The 24606-nt window shown below is 39.2% G+C and overlaps 1 protein-coding gene across 4 annotated transcripts; it reads right to left on the reverse strand.

The window, feature by feature from the left end:
- Positions 1-44: 44 nt before the first annotated feature.
- LOC131770167 (uncharacterized) lies at positions 45-23917 on the reverse strand. Of its 4 annotated transcripts, none has more exons than XM_059085876.2 (7): positions 23813-23917; positions 5655-7172; positions 4345-4398; positions 3188-3341; positions 2439-2530; positions 2039-2130; positions 45-1070 (listed from the first exon to the last, which is right to left on the reverse strand). In XM_059085876.2, exons 1-7 carry the CDS (start codon positions 23891-23893, stop codon positions 890-892), a joined length of 2172 nt encoding a protein of 723 aa, XP_058941859.1. In that variant the 5' UTR covers positions 23894-23917; the 3' UTR covers positions 45-889. The 4 variants fall into 4 exon arrangements, with proteins under 4 accessions (XP_058941859.1, XP_058941863.1, XP_066016691.1 ...); XM_059085880.2 differs by lacking the exon at positions 23813-23917 and adding an exon at positions 23582-23733; XM_066160594.1 differs by lacking the exon at positions 23813-23917 and adding an exon at positions 20358-20515.
- Positions 23918-24606: the final 689 nt, after the last annotated feature.

The following is a 24606-nucleotide window of genomic DNA, read 5'->3' on the forward strand; positions in this document are numbered from 1 at the left end:
CGCGTGTAAATGCTGCTGATGGCAACTTGTATGTTTGGAAACAATTTTACAAAACATTTTTTTATTATCTCTATCTCTAAAGTAACATTTCCGAGGCATATCACTCATGATTGCCAACAGAAAACACAATATCAGATATGGAAACCTTCGATTTAATCAAGTAACGCGCAACTCGTAACACTCGCTGGAATAACATCGCCGTTGTTCCCTAATTTGTTTTACAAATTAAAAATAATCATTGCAACTTAAATTTTTAAAAGATTAACTTATGGAATGTCCAAAGAGGATAATGAATATCCTCATCACGTCAAAAAAGTAATCCATAAAGTTTGGGCAGAAAACTTAAAAAATTACACTGTTGACAAGAAAAGTGACACAAACGGGGTCTATATCTCATTAGTGCAGCACCAATAGTCGTTATCACATTGTAAACATCATTTGGATCGTTTCTACACTACAACTAGTAACCGTCGTTGACAAAGTAACACAAAATACATAATTACCGAGGTAGGTGAACTGTTTTAGTTTTCGTCTATAAATAATTGTCTATAAATTTGCTTTGAGCGAGTTTCTGGTTAAATAGAAACAAATGGTACAAATCAACCAACACAAGAGAACTGACGTGTCAATTTTTATGAATAGAAAGTTTTATCATAGGAAAATCCCATTTTGATGAGCTCCTGAAGTTTCGTGATCAAGTGTAATTTTCTCTCTTTACGAATACTACTCGAATTTGACCATTTTATAAGTGGCCATGGCTATTTGCCCCGTGGACATTTATTCAGTAGTGTTGAAGAAATTGCTCCAGAGTGCGACCTAATTACAGTGATTTATATTTGAGTCACGCGCCACAAGTGCGGTACTTCCAGGTTTTTATCCCTGAGGTATGTCACACGGGATTTTTGATGATTCTACCCATACGATAATCGTACACCTGCCGGCAGAAGAACACCAGATTGGGATCTGTTCGAGGCTGAGGAACCGAGCCAGGTTTCGTACTTTCTCCTGGGGGAACCGGAGAGAGTGGAGCTTCTCTGAATTCACGAAAGAGTCTATTAAGAGCACGGAACCTGCCAAGTACGACAAAAAATAAAAAGTGCCATTAACATCAAGCTTAAAGTTAACAGCAAATTTGTTATGCAGCTGTTTCGAGAAAGGTTGTCTAAATAATACGTAAAAGTACCACGCGACAACCCCGAAATATATCGTGGGTAATTGTCAGATCATGGTTTCTTGACCTCTGGATTTCAAGGAAATCTGAGATAACGCCACAGCAAGGACGAGGGTTTGATGAATATATTTATCTATTTAATTATTTATTTGACTCTTTAAAATTCGTTGATAAACGGATACCCAGGTAACTTTTCGAGATTGTTGCGCGTACTTTTAGTATTTTCTTTTCCAACAAACTTTCTCGAAACAGCTGCATGTGTAAGTGTGTTAGAGTATGACATCAGTCTACGGTTAAACTCTGCCACCGATAAAACACTACACTTTCTTTACAAACTTACATCCTTTATTTATTAGTCTAAGGTAGTGTCCAATGTAATTAATAGCGGAGCTCGCAGAGCGTAACCCCATAATTATACAAAATAGTAGTAACCCATCAAGCCGACAAAATTTGGTTGTACGACCGTACAAGGTGCTTCTTTTAACATGCGTGGTCAACTGTACCGCGGGCACGCCAACGTCACGGCTTTGTTCAGTGGTCCAGTAGTCAGTGCACTGGGCTCCGAGTCGGACGACCTGGGTTCTAGTCCTGGCCGGGGCAAGGCGTTGTGCCCTTGAGACGTGCGGAAAAAAAATGCGAGCTCCGCTTTTAGGCGTGGCTAAATCTCTATATTAATTATCCCGTGACCGACAAGGAGGTGAAGAGTGGAGGGCATTCCCATGCCGGCTCTTTGTTTGGATGTTCAATATGTTTTAAAATTTAGAAAAGCATACATAATTCAAAAAATATGGCGAAGAAGCCGAGAGACGAGACAATACGACATGTAGGTTAAATAAAAGAAGGCGTTGTTTTCTTAAGTAATATTACCTGCAGTACTCTGGATAACTGAGAACGTAGCACTTGTCTACAATACACGCTACACTGTTATCATCTTTGTGCCTCGATGCCATCACTTCCATCTATTGATAGTTCATAAAAAAAAGGCGATCGCAACATTGTCTAAGACAAGTTAGAGTAATCGTTACAATTTACGGATAACAAACGCACGAACGCACGAATTGCAACGTGAACGACATTTTCTAAAACAGTGTTACATGAAACACTTATAGTCCATAAACAACAAAAATAAGTGTTTAAGGAAGGAAAAAATAAAAAAGAATAAGGAATCATTGCCGAGGTAAAGCAGCCGTACACATTTCATGAAATATTACGTTCAACTACTTCAATCAACACTAGAACATGAAGTTTAAAAAAAACGGTGTCTTACATCGCCATGAAAGTTTGGAATTCTCCCGACTTCAGTCTGCTCTGGTCGATAATACCAAAACACACTCATCATCATCTCGCCAGCGTTCGGACCTGCAATCGGGAAAAGGCGGTGTCAGTCGACACATGCCAATGCCAAAGTGTAAACGAAAAGAAGGTTTCTTTCACGAGTACAGGCCATGCCACAAGAAAAAAGTTATTTGCCTTTTTACTTTTAGTTTGATAAACTGAAACACCTGCCTAATGATTAGTACATAATAAAGCGGCCACTACAGAACAACACTAACCCGAGGAACAAGGTTAATGTTAATGATTTAAAATTTAATAGTTTGGAGAGTAACAAATTTACTTAGAAGACTTCTATTACTACTTGCTAAAAAATATGTTGATCCTTGTTAACATGGAGTAAAGGAATTCTGCCATGGTTGTGATAGCATCTACCTTATAAAAGGGTGCGATAGTCTTCAAATTATTTTGGGAGCTGCAGTCGTCCAACACAAACAAACATTCTAAATGTCACCTTCGGTCAAAAATTCAAAACGGCGCCTAATTAAGTTGCGCTATCAAATTTAACTGACTACCATGCAATCTCAAGTGATCCTGCAAAACCGGTCGTATCTGTTTTAAATGTTTGTGAGAAGACTTTTTTTTAAAACTAATATCAAAGCCTTCCCCATCGAAACGATGCAGATTGATAAAAGTCAGAGGCACTGGTTGCGTAACTAAAAAAACAAGGAGCAACAAACCCACCTTCGTCTTCTTCCCACAGTCCTGAAACACGTGCAACGAAAGGTGGATCCTTCTTTCGGGTTCCTGATTTGAGGAGAACCGAGTCGCGCACATTGATGATCTCATCTCCACGCTGAACACCGCTGTAATACCGCCGTATCACTATAGTCTCGTCCTGAAAGTGAGGTCACGTCTTGTTAGTTGTTAGGACGAAATTCGAGAGTTTTTTTCAAACATTATAGCCTCCTTTGTCGCTGTTCTTTGAAATACCCTGCAACACTACCCCAAAGAGATGTTGAGTGACAACCCATGAACGGCTGCGAAGGAGACTACCGAACAGACGGCCAAATTTAAAATTATCATGAGGAAACATTAAAGCCATTGTAACAGGTAATTTATCCAAATAGTGCGTACAAAACATGTAAGGTCAATACAAGTCATATCATTGGAGAATTGACGGCCTGAACGTTATCATATTTACAGAAATTAACGGGGCTGTTGTATAGTAGGGCAGCGGTCAAATTGCGCATGTGTGAACGTGGTAATACCAAGGCAGTGTTCTCGTCAGAACCAAGTTGTCTCACACGAGTTACAAACGACCACACAAGCCAGTAAATCACGTTGTTTTGTAAAAAAAACTTTTAATTTTTAGGCAAAACTCAAAACAAACTGGTAAATCAACTGGACACCCGTACTTAAATAAGCTTTGCGTTCGAAAAATCTCGAGTTTTACCTTTCCCTACTTTTATTACTTTTGAACGAATCAATTTTTTTTCGCTTATTTTGCGAGACAATGGCCGTTTTTTCTTATGTTTTCCTTTAAAATTTTGCGCGGGAAATTGGCTGGCCGATCAGAATTGTTCCTCTCGCCTATGCCCGACGTTTGACATCTGTGTTGGGTAAAGTATATGCCTAATCTATAAATATGTCTGTGACGACTTCCTCCAAATTTAAAATTTAATTTCTCGGCACTTATCCCAATGATTGCACGCTGGACTTGTTTGGTGTGTGCCTCCCATAACTGTTTATGCAACTGTGTTTCACATACTTCATATCTACATAGTTAAGAGTGTATCAGGGGAGGACACTTTCAAAAACCTTCCTTGAGGAGACTGGTTACAGCAGTAATAATAAGACAGATTTAACTGAATGTAGCAAACGTATGTACTGTTACTTACGTAGCAATACGGTTTGTCAAGAGGCTCGCCGATGAACATCCAACCATTCGTTCTCTGTAAAGTTAACAATAACGATCTCGTCAATAAGTCGATATGCAAGCATACCGAATCGTCTCAAAACTTCTCACAGGCGGAGAAACGCTCGTCTCGCAGCGCTAATGATGAAGACCTTAAACATAACTAGTTAATAAATCGGCGTGTTTTGTTTGAGAATGAAAGAAACAATAGCAGTTGACATGTCCGCCCCATCAATTACTGGTGAAAGCTGATTTATAGTTAACGCATAAGAGAAGCGTTCGATTTAAGTCACAAGCATACCACTCAATTCCAACCAAATAACAGCATAAGCAGGGGTTTCAAAAACTTTCCCACAAGTGGCTGCCAATGGTGTAATATGCGACTGTACCTGGAGAGGGGCCGTAAGGCGAAACTCAAACACGAGAGCCTACACGCAGGCTAAACAGACGGCTATAAGAGGTCTTACAGTCAGCGGTAGACCGCAGGCAACCGAAAATTATTGAAACCCCTGCATAAGGGTCAGTTCTCCCTATGGTTAGGGTACCAGCTCGTGCTAATACACTATTTTCTAACACAGACTTGAATCGATCATGGTACAGTCATTAATGGCTTTTGTTTTTTTTCAGTTTTTCTTTTGGATGCGGAATATTAAAAGAGAAGCTTCTACAAAAGACGGATTCAACTAAGCGTAAACGTGTCATCTTCGATACAAGCCACCGAATTCAGATCATTTTATCGCTCATTTTGGATGTTAGAGTTGTGTTGTTCACACATACTCGCTTCTACTCATCTGTGTGAAACACTGCACAAGTGTAACCTTCCGAAGCAATTATCAAATCATTTGAATCGGGTGGAGACGATGATGTAAACGCGTTCGCCGAATCCGTCTGCTGTTTATTGAAGGCTCTGAAGCCAAAATCGGACAACTTTGGAAGATATACTCTCACTGCTAAAGGCCCAAGTTGCCATGTGCTACATGTTACTTGAGGATTAGCCTTCGAGCCAACCTCAATTTTAGCACTTCTGCACGTGCGTTTCTTTGCCCGAAGCTTTGCCCGAAGTCTGAATCTTTGAGCAACGCGAGCCGCGAGAGGTCCGCGAGGGGTCAGGGGCTGATAATGCTAAACTCCCGGCAGACCTCGCCGGCAACATGTTTCAAATCTTCTCGCGGGTGGAGAAACTCGCGTGCTGCAGCACCAATTATTTAAGAAATGCTCGCAGGCTAATTAAGGATACCCTTGGATAGCTTTAGCAAGATCTTTACGACTTTCCCTTGCTTTCCTCGTACAAACCTTGGGTTGCTTTGGTTCCGCGCGGGCTCTCTCAGCAGCCAGCTTCTCAAGATGAATATTCAAGTTCTTTAGCTGGATGCTCTTTAACGGGTTTCCCGCGGGTCGGCTTCGTCCCGCACTCATAGTGGACGTGGAAGTCGCCGCAAAGTTTATTTTAGGGATCTTAAGCTTCACAGAAGATGAGGAGTCGGGCATTTTGATGAACTCTTTGGCTTTCCTAGCCTTGTTGCGCTCGTGAAGCAATCCGCCCACTGATTTAAAACGGCCAAGAGGCCCATCATTTGCCGAAAATACGTTCTCCATCGCCTGATGGTTCAGCCCGACAGCGCGCTTGGTAGTGGCCGTCTTACTCATTTTAAGTTCAGGTGGAGGTTTAGATGGCGTGACAGGCGTGACCAAGTGACTCTTTGTGAAGGGTACTGGACCGCCTGACGTGACAAGCTGTCCTTTAATTGGTACAGAGAGCACACGCACATGTTTGAGCGGGGGACGTGGAAGGTCTACTTGGATACACGCGTCCTTCATTGTCTTAGGAGGTGAGTCAGTAGTTGTGTCGCATTCTATGTCCTTATCTTCTTGCTCGTCTTCAAACTCAAACAATTCTTCTTTCTCTGCAGTATTATCTGTTTCATTACTACCTTCCAGGAATATCCTCTTCGTTTTCCTTTCACCTTCAGAGGTAGAGTCTGCCTCAGGTTTTCGCTTGTGGTTTTCTTTCCCTGCTTTGTGCCCATTGGGAACAAATTCTAAATTATTAGCGGCGAGTTCCGTATCTAGTGAGGTGCCCAGTCCCTTAGGACTGACGATCACTCCAGCGCCCGCCGGTGGGTCCCATGTAGAAGTAACTTCACTTTGTAGAAACACGTCTGTCTCAGGAAAATCCTCTCTGTCAAATTTTATGTCGGCTCCATATGCCGCATTGGAACTCGAATTTGATCTGTCTGAGAGCTTCCTTTCAGATGGAAGCCTTCCAGGAGGTTTCTTTGTGGCGTGTTGTTGAATTTCAAACATACTCCTACCAGCCAAGGGACTTGAAGGTTCAAAAAACACATTTACTTTCGCCGCAGCGTTCAAACTCGCCATCCGCGGCGTTCGCCTCTGCGCCAGAGAACCGCCCTCAAAGTCCACAGGCGTTTTATCTACGTACCCAGGTGTGGGCGCCAGACGTTCCAACATCGACGTGTGCCGCGCTCGCGTCCGCCGCGTACGTTTGTGTTCTGTTAAGTCTTTCTCACTGTCAAATAAGGGTGGGTTATCTACTGTATTTCCCACTGTATGTCTCTCTTGTACTTCCATGCTCTCTTCAGTGATCGGTAATTTTGATGTGGGGCAATTCGCGTAACTGAGAAACTCCAAGTGAGTAGAATCCGTGGTTACGCTGTGATCATTGTGTAATTCACTATTAATCCAACTCTGCTTCTTCCCTTCCTCGTTTAACTGGGACTTTGGTTTTCTCGCTCGTCTTAATATTGGATATTGTTCACTGAAAGTCTTTTCAAGCTGCCTTCCTGATCGTGTCTGAAATGAAGAAAAACCAGCTATTCATAAGTTGCGGCGCAAAAACCCATGAAATCCCAAGACAGCAATACTACAACATTTACTAATTCTTTCCGACAAATTAACTTTGATGCGCAAACTTCTACCAATCTACAAGTATTTACTCTTGTTTTATGGGTATACTGACAAATACACAATAACGACAAGGAGAAAAAAAAACTCCCATGTTTTCATTGTCGAAAAATTGGTTTGCACTTGATGCTAAACGACATAAAAATTAGGTAACCTATACATGTTTGTTAGGTCTCTCTAAAGGGTTTGGCACACAACGATATAAGACCTTATTCGCCACTTTACGGTGCTGTCGCGTTGTCAGTTAAAATTCATCATAATCAGAAATCAAGGATCAAAACACGGGGCTGCGTCACAATAATCCGAGTCATTTTACCACGACGAGAAAAATTATGTTGAACTCGAAGGACTCTACAAAATGTTAGTCAGGTGAGATAGAAAAACACACCTGGGGAAATTTAAAACAGAGGAAGGAAAAAAGATGTCTTAATATGGAGAAGATTGCCACAGATGACGAAGTTAAAAAATTAAAATGAGGCACAGTCGTGATGAAGCTCTTAAAAAATTGTCAAAACAAACAAACCAAGTAGAAGTTTTTTCCGGGTAGTTGACAATTGCAATTACATGCTCAGACTAATTTTGACCACAAAAACTTGCTTTGTGTTTAATTATAAAATTCATTACACGAATTCTCAACAAGTCGTATCAGGCAAGCCACCAAAAAAACGAAAAATAAACTTGATAACTCTTGCATAACATGCGTTGGCACCTTCTTGTTTGAAAAACTTAAATGCAAATAAGATCTCCCACGTAATTTGCCCGCAATAAATGTAAGCTTCTTTCTCAAATCGGAATCGAAATCCACAGAAATAAAAAATAAAAAATAAAAAACGAAACCAATTTTGTATATTCTGGTGAACTTCGAGGAATTCAGCACTCGATATCAACTTGAAAATCCTTTGGTTGCGTGAAGTTAACATAATGCAGAGGGAAATCATTACAACGTTACGCAATCAGACCCCAGGCTTCGTATCAACTTTCAAACTCGTTGACACTAACTTATCGCCAAAACGTAACCACACACATTTCCCTAAGTGCCTTTCTGAGCCATGACAGCCCTTACAATCAGTTCACTTGAGCTAACCTTTATCTCTGACTGTTTCTCGTTTCCCTTGGTTCATATCAGCGGCGTTATCTTATAAAAAGCGTTCAGTAATTTCACCGTAAAACGGCTTACAAAAAGGTCATCGCCGCACACAAAATGATCAGACAATAAAATGAGCGGCTGTCCAACACTGACTTCCTACCCTTATGCGGTGGAAGCAAAAAAATTGTTTCAAGGCTGTTTGCAAGTTGGCATTTTACATGAAAGATAACAGGAAGGAAGGACCGTAATGCGTAAATGAAACAATCTAAACAAAACCGTTTGGTTACTCACAAAAGGAGAGATTGGGAGAAACAAGCAACGGAGATCAGTTCTGGAATTAACACAATTACGCGCTGAGTTTTCAAGTTCATCATTCGCCATCGGTGTCAATCTTCTTTATCCTCTGGCATCCTTGTTCCTTCTTCTCTAAGCGGCGTTCATCATGGTCTCTTTTGTTTATTAATTTCTAACCGAACTAATATATTGAGGTATTCTTATGTAAGACACAGTCAAGAGTAGCAAATATGCGATCATTGAGGTGTGAAACATTACTTCCCACCCACGATCAAGGTCACGGATACTATAGCTTACTTTGGCACTGAATCGTTTAGAGCTGCTAACACCGGTTTAACCTGTGTAATACACACATACCTCGAGTGATACGGCAAGATTCTTCGCAATATCCTAAGGGTTTCGAGAATGATGTTGCACAATCGTCACGAGCGTGTGACAAAGAAAACACTAGGTCGTCCGCGAGGGAACTGACATCAGCGAACATTCCGATCTTGCAGTTGAAAAACCCTTTGATGAGCTTGGGCAAGTTCTTTGCGAGGATCTCAAAAACGAAAGCGCACTGAGTCGAAACAGTCGGAAAAATTGTTCATTGTGTGCGCTGGGTCGTCGAACAAAGAGGTGAAAATACTTAGCACTTATTGAGATCTAGGGACAAAGGCAAACTCGGAATCCCATGTTTCTCTTAGTTGTTCTTCAGTTACGATGTATCATTCCAGACACAAGTTCTGGTGAATTCATTTACACAATCACTCACTTTAAGTGGAATAAAATATCACATTTGCCAGCCGTAGATTGTAAATATTTTAGTGTTGATATCAAGTCCAAGCAGAGAGCGCCTTCAGAAGGAAACAAAAACCCGGCTTTCGGTCATCACAGTGAAACTCTTCAAATTTGACGACAATTTTGTTTGCGTTGAGTAGAAATTTATAATGGTAGTTTAAATAGTAATACTTACAAAATTTTACCCTTTTATTGCTACTCTGACGGACCATATTTTGGTGTTCTACTTCCTAAACCAATTCTTATTGGGCAAGAAAAATCAATGTTATTTCATCAGTTGATACTGTTTCAGTGCCCTTGAAATGTTGGCGAATGTACATCAAATCATACTGAAAATAAACAACGTGCAAAGAGGATGTCTCTGCCTGACCACGGTGAGAAAAAAGACTCGAAAGAAGCGTCACGAAAACAGAATATGGCTGTTGAAACAGTAATCAATTCAACAAAAAGATAAGAGTCAAATATAGCCGTAAATGACTTCACCTTACATAAAAGGAATGATCTAACAGTTTTGTGCTTTTCGAAATTTAACTTCAAAACACCTTATCAGTTTCTGCTCACTGAACACAAACAGAATGCTGTTTTTACTAGAATTGACTGGATGAAGCTAGTGGCACGCTTATACTTATTTTTCAACAGGACCTTTGCTGTAAACATTAAAAGTTCAGTAACAAGATTGGACTATTCTATTGTCTGTGATAGGATTTGTTGTTTGCAATCAGTCAAATGCAGTAGTTGCTTAAAAAAATACATTTCATTTGTAAATGATGGTTATGATGATAGGCAGAAGAGGAAAAAAGCAATTTTCTCTTCAGTCAGAAAACCAGATAAACTTGAACTAAGTAGCAAGTTTGAGTACCACAATCCCAACATAAGTTGGACTAGTAATCAAAAACATTCAACATTTAGTTTAGATAGCCAACCCAAGGTTATTAAAGGCTCAAGGTGTTGCTGTTCATGTGAAAAACACCCAGTGTGCTGCTGGGCATAATTTGCATAACAAAGAAAAGCATTGCACTCTGATCTAAGAGATGAAGCAACATTATTAAAATTAAGCAAGTTTTAGTGACAATCACCTTTTATCCAATCAAAACATAAGCACATCTTCTCCTTGGTCAACAGACCATAATGGACATGACTAATTGCTGCTATCAAGTTTTTCATAAAACATGATAAAAAAGACAAACTCACAGAAGCAATTCCCTAACAGACGAAAATCAGGACTTTTCAGATCATTTCACAATATCTTTCTTGGCAGATATGCCCTTTGAGGATGCTCAAACTCTGAAAATGCTTGAATGAAACCAAATACAAAGCTAAGCGCTTGAGAAAAATTGGCATCTTAAATTATCATGACCAGCTAAGGACATAACTTTGAGTTAATGCTCTTAGCTTTCCTCGCAAAAATTTGTATGGATCGCTAACTCCCACATGAATACCTCCCAGCTTGACACCTTTGTGTTTGATGCATAATGAGGAAGTGAAAGCTCCTAACTTTCCTCACATCACAAAAATACATTAACTAATAGATAGGCCTACAGTTGTTAATTTTGCTTAAATTGTCCTCAGATAAATATTATATCAAATCTTTGTGATCAAACACATATCTGAGATTGTGATTTGCCATAGCAAAAGAGCCAAAAGAATGATATAAAAATAAGAAATTTAGGACTGTGGCAGCATTTGAGTTTCAATGTGCATTGGCTACAATATTAGAATGCAAGGACAGTTCATATCCAATCACAGATGGCCCAAGCTCCAGCTGTGAGATGGTCATCTTGTGAAATACAAGTCATGGCAAAATATGTGCCCATGCATTGTTTGAGTCTAAATATCGAAAGCCTTAAACTAATCTCAACTCTAACCCTTTAACTTCCAAAAGTGATGAACATGTAACTTCTCCCTAAATTATCCATACAACAACCATCCAAAAAGTAACAAGAACATTCAAAGTTATCATGATCCAACACCAAATTTTTGTTTGTGACTCATTTGCGAGGAAATGTGCAGCAGTTAGAGGGGAGAGTTAAAATCAGATCTTAAGAAATACAGGTTTAAGTATGTGAAACTCTCAACAAAAACTTATCATTGCTATTAGGTCATGGTGACTTTCAGACCAGCTTAATAAACAAACCATTGTTCAGACACATTCCCCTCCACTATGTGATTGAATATTTAAATTTACTGGTGATAACCCAGCTTTCATTAAGTTTTTATTCAAGTTTAACTAAAAGAAACTCTGCACACACTACAGACAAAAAACAGATAGGCAAGGATGAATGGCAATAAAGGGTCACATTCTGTCTAACCTCACAGACAGGAAGGGTACAGCATAATGATGGCTGTTAGAGATTTCTTTAGGAAATGCTAGGTCCGAAGGATCGGGCGGAGAGAAACTCTAACATATTACATATTACAATTCATCCTTGCCTTGGCAACACAAAAAACATCCACCCTTTCCAAGCCTTTTTTTCTGTGATGAGGAAAGCTTGGTCTTCCATGACACCTTCAAAACAGGATATGAATCCCATAGAGTTGAATGCAGCCCAACTATAAGAGCATGTTCAGCTTCAACTGGCTTCATAAATTATCTCTTTTAGCTACTTCCTCTACCACAACGCTTATCACAAAAAACAACGCACTTGAAAATATCCAAATTAGGGTTTTAACAACATCCCAAGGAAACCTCCTTAGGGTGAAGACAGGAAAGGAATTTCCTTTCCAAACGGAAATTTTGACCACAAAGCAGCAGAAACTACTGAACTTGTTAAACTAATGGATAACAAGTTTTAGAGATGTGCGAAAACACCCGATTTCGCGTTTTTCTGAGTAACATTGGGCACAGTTGTCTACCTAATCCAATAACGTAGTATAGTAGATGTTCAATATCGTCGGATTAAAGGCAAAATATGTCACTGATTCCCCTATTGTAGGTTTTCAGACACCTTGCAGCTTTCAGTAACTTTGTATTTCAATAAAGAGTTCTCAAAGCCAAGTCACATTGATAACGGACAGTTCAACCGATTGAAATCGTCTAGCCTCTTCTTAAGTGTGACAGTAAATCCACTCGCGCCCAAAACCTTTTCACGCGTGAACCGATAATACCTCGGAAAAGCTTACAAAAAGCTCGTATATACGACAGATTAGTCTATAACTTAAATTTTGCTGAATTTTTTTGCCAAAAGACCGGCTAGAGTGATATCACGAGGGTTGTAAGAAAACGAAACAAGCGGCTGGCGCCATTCGTGTTGAATAAATTACTTAATTACGCGGGTGCCACTCGATATTTCCTTATCGCAGCGACATTTTCGGCGCGAAAGAGCTTACCTTGAGGAAAATCTTTCCAGGTGGAAGGTATACTTGTTCATAAGATACGTCTACGTGGGAATTTTGAATAAAAACCACGACAAACCTGGCTGAAACGAACGCTATTACATATGCCCTGACTGAACTTAACGAGTGAACTTCGAGATCCCTCGAGTCCCACGATGCACTGCGAAGGCGAAATTTACACTGTAACGAGGCATAGGTTAAAGCCACGTGTAAGGAAGTTGTAGACGAAAACATGATTAGAATTATTGCCCGGTAACTTTCTTTTCTTTTCAAAAAAACTTGTAGAATTTTCTTTTTCAGTTTCATCATGGATACAGATTTATGATGTTGAAAATTAAGTTTACGACTAGACAAGCAAACTCGAGTTCTCGAGGACTAAACCAGAGGCCCTTTTCTCGAAAGAAACTTTGCGGGCACGCCGCGAATCAACATTTTAAAATACAGCTACATCTGTGGAATGGTGGAGCAGATCCCAGTTCAAAACTTAGTTCATAACGTTTCGTTTTCCGCTTCTTTATTTTTGGGTTTTTAGAACTATGAGTGTCGAAATCTTGGGGGCAAAGGACACATTAAAACTAAAATTTTGTTCTCCCTGCGTGTCTTCGGTAAGTGTCTGTAGTACAGTCATTCAAATTGAAATTTTTAATGTATAAGGGTCTCAAGGCGCTTAAATTTAAAACCTGAACAGCCGAGGTACAGCGGACTGATTGACGGCAATGAAAAGATCTCGCTTCCTTCGTAATAATTAGCCGCTATTTTTCGCCCGGATTTATGCCGGGCAAATGGCGGACCAAACTTCGCCATTTTCACCTTTTAAATCAACTGAAAAAAAAAACATAAAGATCACCACAACATGAATTGCCTCTCATCTCTGAAAGGGAAAATAATTCTTTTGCCATCCAACTGTAACTTGACGCGTGAAAAGTTATTTATTTCAACCCACGATACCTCCTCCTCATTTTCTCTTGTTCCTAACAATATGATCTGACATCAAAATGGCTTCAGATGTGAGTATTAGGCGAGTCGGTTCGTTTATTCCGAGATAAATCTTATTGTTTTCACGAAACACTAAACGATGATATGGCTGCCAACCTCCCAGATGTTTTTTTTTCTTCTTCCTTTTTTTTATCACCGATACAGATAACACTTGCTTTAAAATTACGTCCTTGGCCAGCTGGCTTGGAAAACACGTTTCTATAATTAACAATTCGCGCGAGGGAAAATGAACGCTCATCTAAAACATTAGCCGGCTTAACTCTGACGACAATTTTGTACAAATAAAAAAAGATCGACTGAAATAGTCCAATCGTGAATCGAACTTCGTACACTGTATCTGGTGATTCCACGTTTAATTTAGATAAATGTCGTAATTTACATTTGGTTAATATGGATAATTATTTGTTGCCGCACACCAAGTTTCAGTCGGACGGTTTTTCATTGTTTCGTGTAGAGGAGTGAATGCGTCTTTGATATGCAAGGAAGTTAGATTGGCTAACAGTACAAATAACCAAGATTCTGTCGTATTAAAAGACTGGAGATGAAACAACCTACCAACCATTTAATAATAATTGACTTCGACAAAATCATACAGAAGTGCTTTTGAATATTGTAAAAAAGGAACAATTTATCTTGGGCCATGGATAGGAAGGCAAACAATTATAATTACAACTCAAAAACGCTCCATGTTAATATTGAGTCGGGCTGCTAAGGATTTAAATGGTATTTTTAATAACTTTCAAGAAGATACTAGTGCTTTTGGTACTTCAGGTTTTCGTGTCTCGAAAATATTCAAAAATGTTATCGATCTCGGAAAAAGCCGAGGTAATTTCAATAACTACTTGGTTAACTCAGTTCTTCTTTGTACGCCAGGAAGTAAGAAAGTAACGAGGTAGAAAGGGAATAATAATGATAACAAAACAAGTACAAAGAATCAGCAGATACTATCAGGATTACTGAAAATGTCATATCGACGCTGTGATAAACGAGCGAGTCATTCAGTGCATCGCCAATTTGAATCGTTTCTTCTCTAAGGTAACCGCGGGTCACGAACGTCACTGGGTGTGTTAAACTCAAGTCTGTGCAAGCATATACATACCAGCGCATAAATTGTTCGCGGTAAACATAAATTTTCTAGAACAATTCTGTCGCCTCCGGTAACATAGTTAACGAATTGAAGAGATGCCGAACAAACAAATTCATCAATTTCTTTTGATCGAGTGCGGCCCAGAAGACCAGTCCTATTTTCTTTCTAGATTTCCGAGTAAAATTAGTTGTACTTCGATCGCAGGCAGGTGATCCCAGTATCAAAAACCGGCTTGTTTAGCTGAAATGAAACGAAAAATAGGAGCTGGAACGTATTCAGAAGCGCGCCTTGCGCATTATCTTTCCTTATCTCGGTGCTCAAAAGCGGGGAGTCCTGCATCGCGCTATGAAAAATTAAAGGGTTATGGTTTGGTATTAAGGAAGAAAATGTAATAAAGGGAATAAGAGAGGAACCCAGACGTTTGCGAATTGGTAAGCTCAACACTAATTGTAAATTACGACCTTAAAAAATTTAGACTTATTTGCGCAGTTCACAAAGTTTGACCGGGGCCCTCAAGAGGTTATCGTTAAAGATAGACCTCACGAGAAGTCACCACAGTCAATTTGAAATAACCGCACAACGTCACTACACTGCGAAATGAAATTCCATATTGCCTCATGTGGGACCTTATAAGCATCTCGAATCTCTTGCAACAACTCGTCAGCTATCTACTCCACGTCGCTACTCAAGTATCTTAGGTGAAAAAATCTCAAGCATTTAAACTGGAGCCGTCGGCTGCAAGGTCGTTGAGAGTCAGTTAATCATAATTAACTCGCTAAACAATTTCCCGTCAAGAACGCCTTGGTTCGAAATTGAAAAGGAAGTCGGAATGATCAATGAAAAACTTGGCCGAGTGAAATCCGGCAGATAACAGACAACCTCAGAAATGACAGCTGAGGCAAGTGTACTTTTTTCGCTGCAATAAAATAAAAGTACATTAAAAAAAAAGGCACATTTTTTATCAAACCTGGGAGAAGTTTTACGTCGGTTTTTTCACGGTCTAGATCGCAGATCAGTCGAGCATAGCTCAAGTATATTTGTGAGAAGATCATTCAACCTCCGCGTTGGCGCTGGGTCTTCGATTCATTCATTGTTTGTAATCTTCTTAACTACTTTGAGCTAAGCAAAGGAAGCTGAGCAGAACTGGAATTTCCGTTGAAGATACGTTGAGTCAACTGATTTATTGGTATCCTAGATCCTCTCAGCCAACGTTCAAAATTCCACTTCGACTTTCCGCTCTGACTTTTTTTTCATTCTATGAGCTTGCTGACGGCTTTTTTATGCTCAGAATGAAAAAAGTATGAGTGCAGAGGTCAGTGTTTCTTCTTCCTGCTAAACGAGTTCCGTTATCAAGTTAATCCTATTCCAATCAATAGAGCGCTGATTACCACGCGAAGATTATGTTAAACTGCAAGGAACCGGATTAACAGGCTTTCCTCGACTAAGCGCACGGATAGCAGAAAACAGCCTAAAGGCGAACGACGTTCACAAGAGTTCGGGAACAGACAGCCAACTGTCTGGGTAAAATTTATTTTTAGTGATATCTTTGCTTGATGTTAAAAATAATAGTGCGTGTTTTAATTCTGTTATCAGTTAGGATTTTTAATTGCCCTGTGAGGTGGCAAAATGTTTATGTAATAGCGAAAGTAGAAAACGAAATATCTGGAAAAGCAGTGGTGTTTGTATCCTGTTCTGTTCACTTGTAGCTAAAGTTCGCACGGTCGAAAGTTGCAGTCAAATGACCCTTGAATGTCGTTTGATTATGTAATCTACTCGGCAAGCATGATATTATGAAGTACAAAAAAACAAGTCAAAATACTCAAACTTAATTATGTTATTGGCACATCTGAATAAATAATCATTCGAAGCTGGCTAAACTCCGCGGTCCTTCTCAATGGGAGTAAATTCAGAAAGCAGTTCTGATTGAATTGGACAGATTGAGAGTGAACAGGATTCAAGACTATTGAAAGTAGATGTAACAACATAAGGGTTGATTGACTATGGCTTTCAATGGTTGGAAAGTGTAATAATAATTAGAACACGAATTCTACGAAGGTAAAAGGCAGTTGAATGATATACATTACCCTGTTATTCACCGTAATTCCTATAATTCTGAATCAAATTACACTGATCGCAGTCTGCTAAATCTCTCCGAGATCGAAAGAAGGTTCAACTAAACCGTCTTCTCTAGATTTGCATTTTAATCTGTCTACACGAAAATTTTAGAAATGAAAGCATTACTCTGACGTCATAGTGACGCATGAAGATTCGCGCGAGTTGTGTAAAATGTCTGCCAACGCCTCCAAAGCATTGCATTCTACAGAACTTTTCAAAACGAAAGGAAATGTGTATCCGGAGTTTGGAGATGATAAGGAAACGCGTCACTAGCGTGAAAGTTCCTGGATTCGAACCAACGTCTTATAATCTAAAAAAAATGTAGCTTGTGTTACACGCGTAATCCCAGGTATTTGTCCAAAGTAAATGAATAAATACAATTTTTATGCCTGTTGTATTCAGCTTTCAGGCGAAGCACCAAGATGCAAGGTTCAATTAGTGTTCAATATGTAAGTGTTAAATTCTGTTGAAAATTTTACTTTGGATTTTATTGTGCAAAATACTCTGGACGCAACATTCGTAGATCGGGCTGGTGTAACTTTAACACTAAAACTTAGCGGTGAAATTTCCTTCCTTGAGGACTGCATATACGGCAAGATGGCATGTTCCCTTTACAGACCGCACCTGTTTCAAGAAAAAGCTTGGCAGCTCAACTCAGAGGAAATCTTAATCAACTGTCCGCCAGAAAATTTCTTTTTCATCGACGACTATATCTTCGTTGCTAGGTCTGAGATTTATCAAGTTAACTTGCCACGGTTAATCAGTAACTAAAGTCAACAGATCTTGGAAATTGCTAGAAGTGTGTATATCATTTGTAGGAGCATAGCGAATGTTCTCTGGTTATCTTGGAACGAGGAAGCAGAAGTAGACTGTGCTATTTACAAGTGGACGCGATATAGTTTTCAACTTTTTGCTTTCTGACAAAACCTCTTCGTATCGAATCCTTACTAGCAAAGTGAGAAGTATTGGGGTAAGCAAGCAGGAAAGTAAATTGTTTTCAAATTTTGGTCAGTTTGAGACTCTGTTGATAGCTGCTAAGTGCAGGGCAAGGCTAAAAGGAATGTAGATATTAGTTACACCCTTCCTGTACTTGTAAATGTTCTGTTTATTTACATCATCTTAATCTGTTCTTCCCTTCGGTCACAATTACCAAGTGAGAATGTGTTTTTTTTCTCTTTAATTTTGTCGTGGTCAGTTTGGTAAAAAAACAAACACAGGAGGGTTAAGCGTAGACGAACCTAGTGATAAAAACGCCTTCTGCTTTTCAGATTTACAACTACACGATATGTTGCGGAGAAACTCTTTCGCGATGCCAAAAACTTTCTCAGTTATGAGCGAGATTTACTAAAAAATATGTTTGGTGAGATGGAAAACTGCTGAGAGAATGAATAGAGAAGAAAGCGAAGATGTTGAAGTAACTGGCATCTAATTTCTCCTAAAAATATCAGCCCTAAATCACACATTAAGGTCACGAGAATAACGAAAATGATCACCAACTTAAGAAATTTCATTATTCAACAAATTCTCCCTCTCAGAACTACGGGAAATAAATAAAGAACATCATGGTGAATTTGCACACTAATGTTAGGGTGTAAAGAGTTAAGGATGGAAAAAGATTGTCACACATTGGCATTAACAACTTCCGGAATTTAAATTCATTAGTATGGCTAAACCTTAAAGTGAAGGAGCTAAATGAAGTGAAGGAGCCATGCATTTCTTATAATTAAATTTGGTGTTGAATCAAAAAATGGAAGCAGTTATACATTTTCTTTTTTCTCGTTACCTTTCTGCTTAACATTGTAGGGCGAAATTTCTTTCGCGTCACCCCCTAAGAATGAAAAGGTTAAGGACCGGTTATTTGCACGAAATCTAACTCAAACCGCGGATTTATCTAATCAGAGGGGCTCAGGTTTTCTTTATAAGAGAGTTGATTGAATTAAATGAATGTCTTTCAATTGTTAGCTTTTGTTCCTTTTGACGCTGTTCATAGAATAAATGTACAGATAAAAGGTTCAGCTAAATTGAGGTAATTTAGGACGCGGTTTTGTGAAACAACGGCTAAACTTTGTTTAAATAATCAGACCTTAGTAAGAGTTTAAGTAGAGAGTTAAGACGTTTCATTAAATTTTCATAAGGCCACAGTTTTCAAGCGCTCCTCATTAAGGGTATTTTGTGTAAATTTTCATCTTGATTTCTTCTGAGTTTTTAATGCACACTGTCAAGTTCGGCCATGGTAAAGGAGGTTGTTCAACAGCGGAGTGTAATGCAACTTATATCGTGACACATTACATCTATTTGAACAGTTCCTCCTATCCGGAAATTACTGATAGAGCCGCCTAAAAGAATATTTGCCGTATTTCGCTGGATTTGATAAGGACAGCAGTGAACCACCTACTACATACTGAATTGTTGGATAATCGTATTACATCATCGGATACGAGTGCAGAAGACAGTTTTTACACGAGGGCACGAATGTTAATTCAGTGGCGCCCAACTTTTCATTTTTGATGTAGGGCTGCTTTAAAAGAGACTCAATTTTACATGCAGTTTGTAGTAACCCTTATGAGAAATCTTAAGAAGTTTGATAAAAAAAAAACGTCATAAATGTTTGATGTTAACAGCGAATTTTCCGTGAGCACCAAGCAACGTACTGCGGTCCATCGGCTCTTCTACATTCTTAGTAGGGTCGCTGCATACATTTTCATTTTAAGAGTGAACCACTCGTTGAGACCGATTTCAGGAAAACTCACAATCCTTCAGACGAATTATCATGCAAAAATATTTATCACTTGAAATCATGTTTTGAAACGGAACGAATTAAAGGTAGTCATGCACATGCACAATGATATTGCTATGTCATGAATTGACCGTAAACGTAATCAACCAAATTATATTCAAATCTTACACGACTTTAAAACGTAGAATTGGCGCTTGCAGGAGGCCGCAAAGAGCATGTTATTGCTTCAAATCCACTGAAAGCAGAAAACAACCACCTAAGATGACGTTCAACAAAATTAATTTGCACACAAATTTCATGACAATATTCCGATTTGGTAGTTTCATCGTTCCAGCAGTAATCGAACCCAATCAAGGAAGTATTAGAGAAGACACTGCTTAACTGATCGGCACTGGCGAATACAACCTAATAAATGCTGTAAAGCATGTTATATCTTTAAAATAGAACGCAACAAATACTGTGTATTTCCCACGTCGCAGCAAACTTAGCTCGCCTCGGCAGCCCGCAAGTTTATTCTGATATCAGTTCAAAACAACATCCAAACATTTGCATACGTAAAATCAGTAAGGCCTCAGTGCCGCTGTTTGTGCGGAACAGTCAGACCGGTTGGACTATGTTCATGGTCTATCTCGAGACAAAACTTACCTTTATTTCTCTGTGATGGTAGGGGCCTGTTTATCCAACACGAACCAAAATTTGACTAAAGTGACGGCATCAAGGACAGTAAAATCTATCCAAACAAGATCATGTGATTGATGTGCAACAAAAAAACTTACACGTCACTCTTGTTTACACGGAATTGGAAACTGATGCTCGACACGTCGTCGTTTGAATATCCTCATTTAGTGCTAGTAGCATAGATCGAGAAATCGTAAAAAATATTTATCTTCCTCAGATTTAATTGGAACTTTTTCCCATATGCTAATTATATGCCGTTTAATGTTAACAGAAATAGCAGCGCAAATAACTTAAGTTTCATGGTTTCGATCTGTCTCAGCTCTGTCGGTCTCAGTTAGTTCCTGAATTCCTTTCTCGTCACATGACGCTTGTGCTAAATATAGCACCCTCCACCCTCTGTTTTCCTTTTGTTAGACATAAATAAATGATTGTCAGCCGGGGAGTTTGTTAAGTTGTAAATATTGATTAACACTCTCTAAAAATCTTAAATTAGTTATTTATTTCCAAGGGTGTGGATTATGGGAATTTGTAAGGGTTAACAATGTGTCCATGATGTGCACGGGAACTCTTTATGAATTTCATCATTTTGAGCCATTTCCACCATTCATCAAAAACGATTGTTTTTTCTTTTTGGAAGACTGTCGTTGTTATTCAAATAATTGTAGACGCATCACTTTTAATTTGTTCATCTCGCTAATGATGTTTAACCTGTGGTAACGGCCTCTCAAATAGAGAGGGGAATCAGATCTCCTTTTTTTAGTCCATAACATACTGTTTCATCAATGCGCTTTTATTTCCACCAACAATAATTGGAGCATGTTATTTATAGACCTCTTTCAGAAATGAACAGCCGAAATTTTCATCCTCAATTCATTTCCTGGGGAGACCGGCATTAGTCATGGACTTCTTCTCCAGAGAAATCCATGAAAGTATATTCTTTGTCGGAATGGTCAGCACCGAAAATATTGCGTGGCCACCATGTGAAGGCGATTGTTTCAAGTCAGTCCAGTTTCATTACCAATTTCTCTCTTACAACAATTTCTCTCTTCGCTAAAATGTGAATCAACTAGTGATTCAAGCCGATCAGTTGTAAATCAGTTCAATTTTTCAGGATAATTGCACACGGATGAATAATTTAAATGAATACATCAAAATTCAAAATTCAGAGGCAGGATTGAAATATTGAGTAGTAAAAACGTAACCAGTTTAGCTGTGGTAAAAATTCTACCGGTAACTTCGGTCAGTTGATAAACAAATTTCGTATGCCAGCTCTCGATAGCCATTGGCTTGTCTTGCTGTTGTCCTACCATCAAATGGTCGACACAAGCAGGATTAAAGGACAATTTGGCTTCATCAACTAAGTTGATTATGTAAATCGACCATCGTAAGAATTTCTAAAGCTGGCGTTTCGAGCGTTATACCTTCGTCAGAGCGACTGATTGCAAGCAGGATCGACTTAGGTCAAAAGAAAGTGAAAGGACCGTTAGCCGGTCGTTTTAACTTCTGACTGAGCTCATGACATGGCGCACAAGATAGACAAGATACAGTACTTTTTCTTACCGTGAACTAACAAAGGTCTGAGATAAGACAATACCTGGTATACTTGCTATCTTTCACCTGAGGTATAAGGAGTTAACATATAAACCACGAACAAGCCTACATCACATATCGATCTCGGCTGATTTTTTCTCAGGACCACCAGCGTTCAGAAACATTCCTGCTCATCACCGAGCGTTCAATCATTTCCCTTGCGGAACAGACATTTTCAATGATCAGCTAACTCGAACTTCTCGGTATCTCGAAAAGTATACCGTTTCCCTAACGGTAATAATAATCAGTTGAGCAAAGAAGGATGTCTTTTCTTTCATTCGCTCTAACGAAGGGCTAACGCTCGAGATGTAAGCTTTGAAACCCTTTACGGTGGCCAAAGTACGTTATCATGAACTCAGTTGGTAATACCAAATTACCTTGCCTTTTCTTGGTTGAAAATCGCACACTCACTAAAAGGTACTTTGTATAATAACACAACTAACAAAACCACGAAACAAAAATGAAACTGGTCGCACTAGCTCTAAACGACAACTCAACGATGAAGGTTACAAGATCTTTCTACATACAAAGTCTGTGTGTCTTCGGAGATGTTCGGACTGCCGACAGGTTTACAAAAATAGATCAACAGGGCAATGCTCAAAGTCTTTGTTTAATATGTCGCAGAGCTTCTTTGCGAGATTAAAGTTAAGTAAGCTCAGTTTACAAAAACTTGGCGTTTCTTCCAGGTTAAGTACTACGCTTTGGTCCTTCATTATCAGGATAGACTGAAGGCCCGGTGAATGGCGATCTTGGTGAGATGATCGGGTATTAGTTGCTCTTACTCGAACTAGAGTCCTAACTAACTTCTAAAATCAGGCAGTCGTGAGTTGGCCAGAATAAAGAAATTTGATTGATTTGCTATCAATTCGTGTTTACTCGCCACTGTCACGTATAAAACATGTGAGTGATCATGGCCGACAAGTAAATATTTGTCTTTCAAATCGGTACTTCAGGCAACGCTCAGCACTGCATGTGTGGCTTAAAACCATTGTTAAGAAGTTTAAAAAAATGTTTGTAGGGGTCTGTGAGTAGGTTTGGGCAGCCAACATCCAGTCGGCGTCACATGCCGCGAGGCCGGAAAGATATGGTTTGCGGGCGGTTAGCTCATGGTGACAGTTGTGTGATAGCCACATGGGATAATTTGAGATACACTCTTTTTTTTTCTTTCTAGAAAGAAGTAAAGGTAACTGCGGGCAAACTGTGGGAATGCATTCAACACCGAAGAGGAACGAAATACAACTGGGAAGTGATTGAGCGGAACACCAGCGAGCCGGCGTCAAAGGCCGAGAACTCTGGCCCTCAATTGAAAATCCAAATGTTTGATCGCACATATTACAGAAATCATAAAAAATAAACAGTATAGGATAATAACGTTATCTTGTAAATAAACGTATGAAATCCGTGGCTTATCATTAAACGGCCCTGATACAATAACATGCGTATTCATCTGAAAATGAAATTTCCACATTGAATCTTTGTCGTAATTAACACCAACCGACATTGCTCACACTCACACTTCAGAATATTCCAATTTGAGTTGCATTAAAAGTTGGACGTTTAAGGCTTCAAGCATTACAAAAGACTAAAGAGTAACCACTTACCTCTCTTATGCATGTATATATTTATCATATCATGACAAAAGGGGTCACAAATAATGCTCTTTAAACGTGCTGTTTCTTTTAAACTGACGGCTTATTGTTCCTACTGATCATTCATGGCTCACACGATCTCAGTGACCGGCCGACGAAATGTGATTAGGATTTTTAGACCTTCACATGAATAATTTCGTTATTCAACCGGCTAGACAGAATATCAAATATAAATCACACAACCTGTCTGAGTTGAGAGCTGAAGTGGGTGCCTTCTTTGTCTCTGCGAAGCTTTCTTGTTTCTGAATGCCTGGCCGCCGCCATATTGAATTTATTTTTCCCTTCAAACTGGTGGAGAAATGACGTATGCATGACAATGAGTTTCTGTTAAATGTTAGTTTTTATGGCGATAAACTTAGAGTTTTTTTAACAAAAAAATTAGACAGCTAATAAAGGAAACATTTTATATTGGCACAGCGCATTTCTCTTTACCGAGATATTTAATTTTCGGGCATAATCTTTCACACTCTTCTCCAGAAACAAAATGTGTCAGTCTCTATTTGTATCAACAATAACCCGGTAACTGCTTGCGTTTTGATTCAATGAATAAATCATAACCTATTTGCCACTAAACAATTCTTGATACTTAAAATGCATTACCTTCCTCGGATGTTTTCTTTTAGTACAAGTGCGCCAGGATAAAAACGTTCGATCTGAGGACTTGAACACTCAATTATGATTTTACGCGAGTTGCAACGTATTTCAGTAGTAAGCTAGTATGAATACAAGTGAGCTTGTATAAAACTCCTGGAAATAACAATGCCGCCTTCAGTCAGTTCTAAAAGGCCAAACCTTAATTTTGTCGCTTCAGTACATCGTAATCAGAAACTAAAATAAAAATATATGAGACAAATTGGTTCGCGTTACAGTCTCACAATCCCATTTGGTACTCGTCCCTGTACGTCACCAATTGATGCAGACTTACCGTTATAGACCGTTACAGCAAGCAGCCGTGGTCCCTGAAAAAGGGAAAAAGC

The sequence above is a fragment of the Pocillopora verrucosa genome, chromosome 13, assembly GCF_036669915.1.
Source record: "Pocillopora verrucosa isolate sample1 chromosome 13, ASM3666991v2, whole genome shotgun sequence".
In the NCBI taxonomy this organism is placed as follows: Eukaryota; Metazoa; Cnidaria; class Anthozoa; order Scleractinia; family Pocilloporidae; genus Pocillopora; species Pocillopora verrucosa.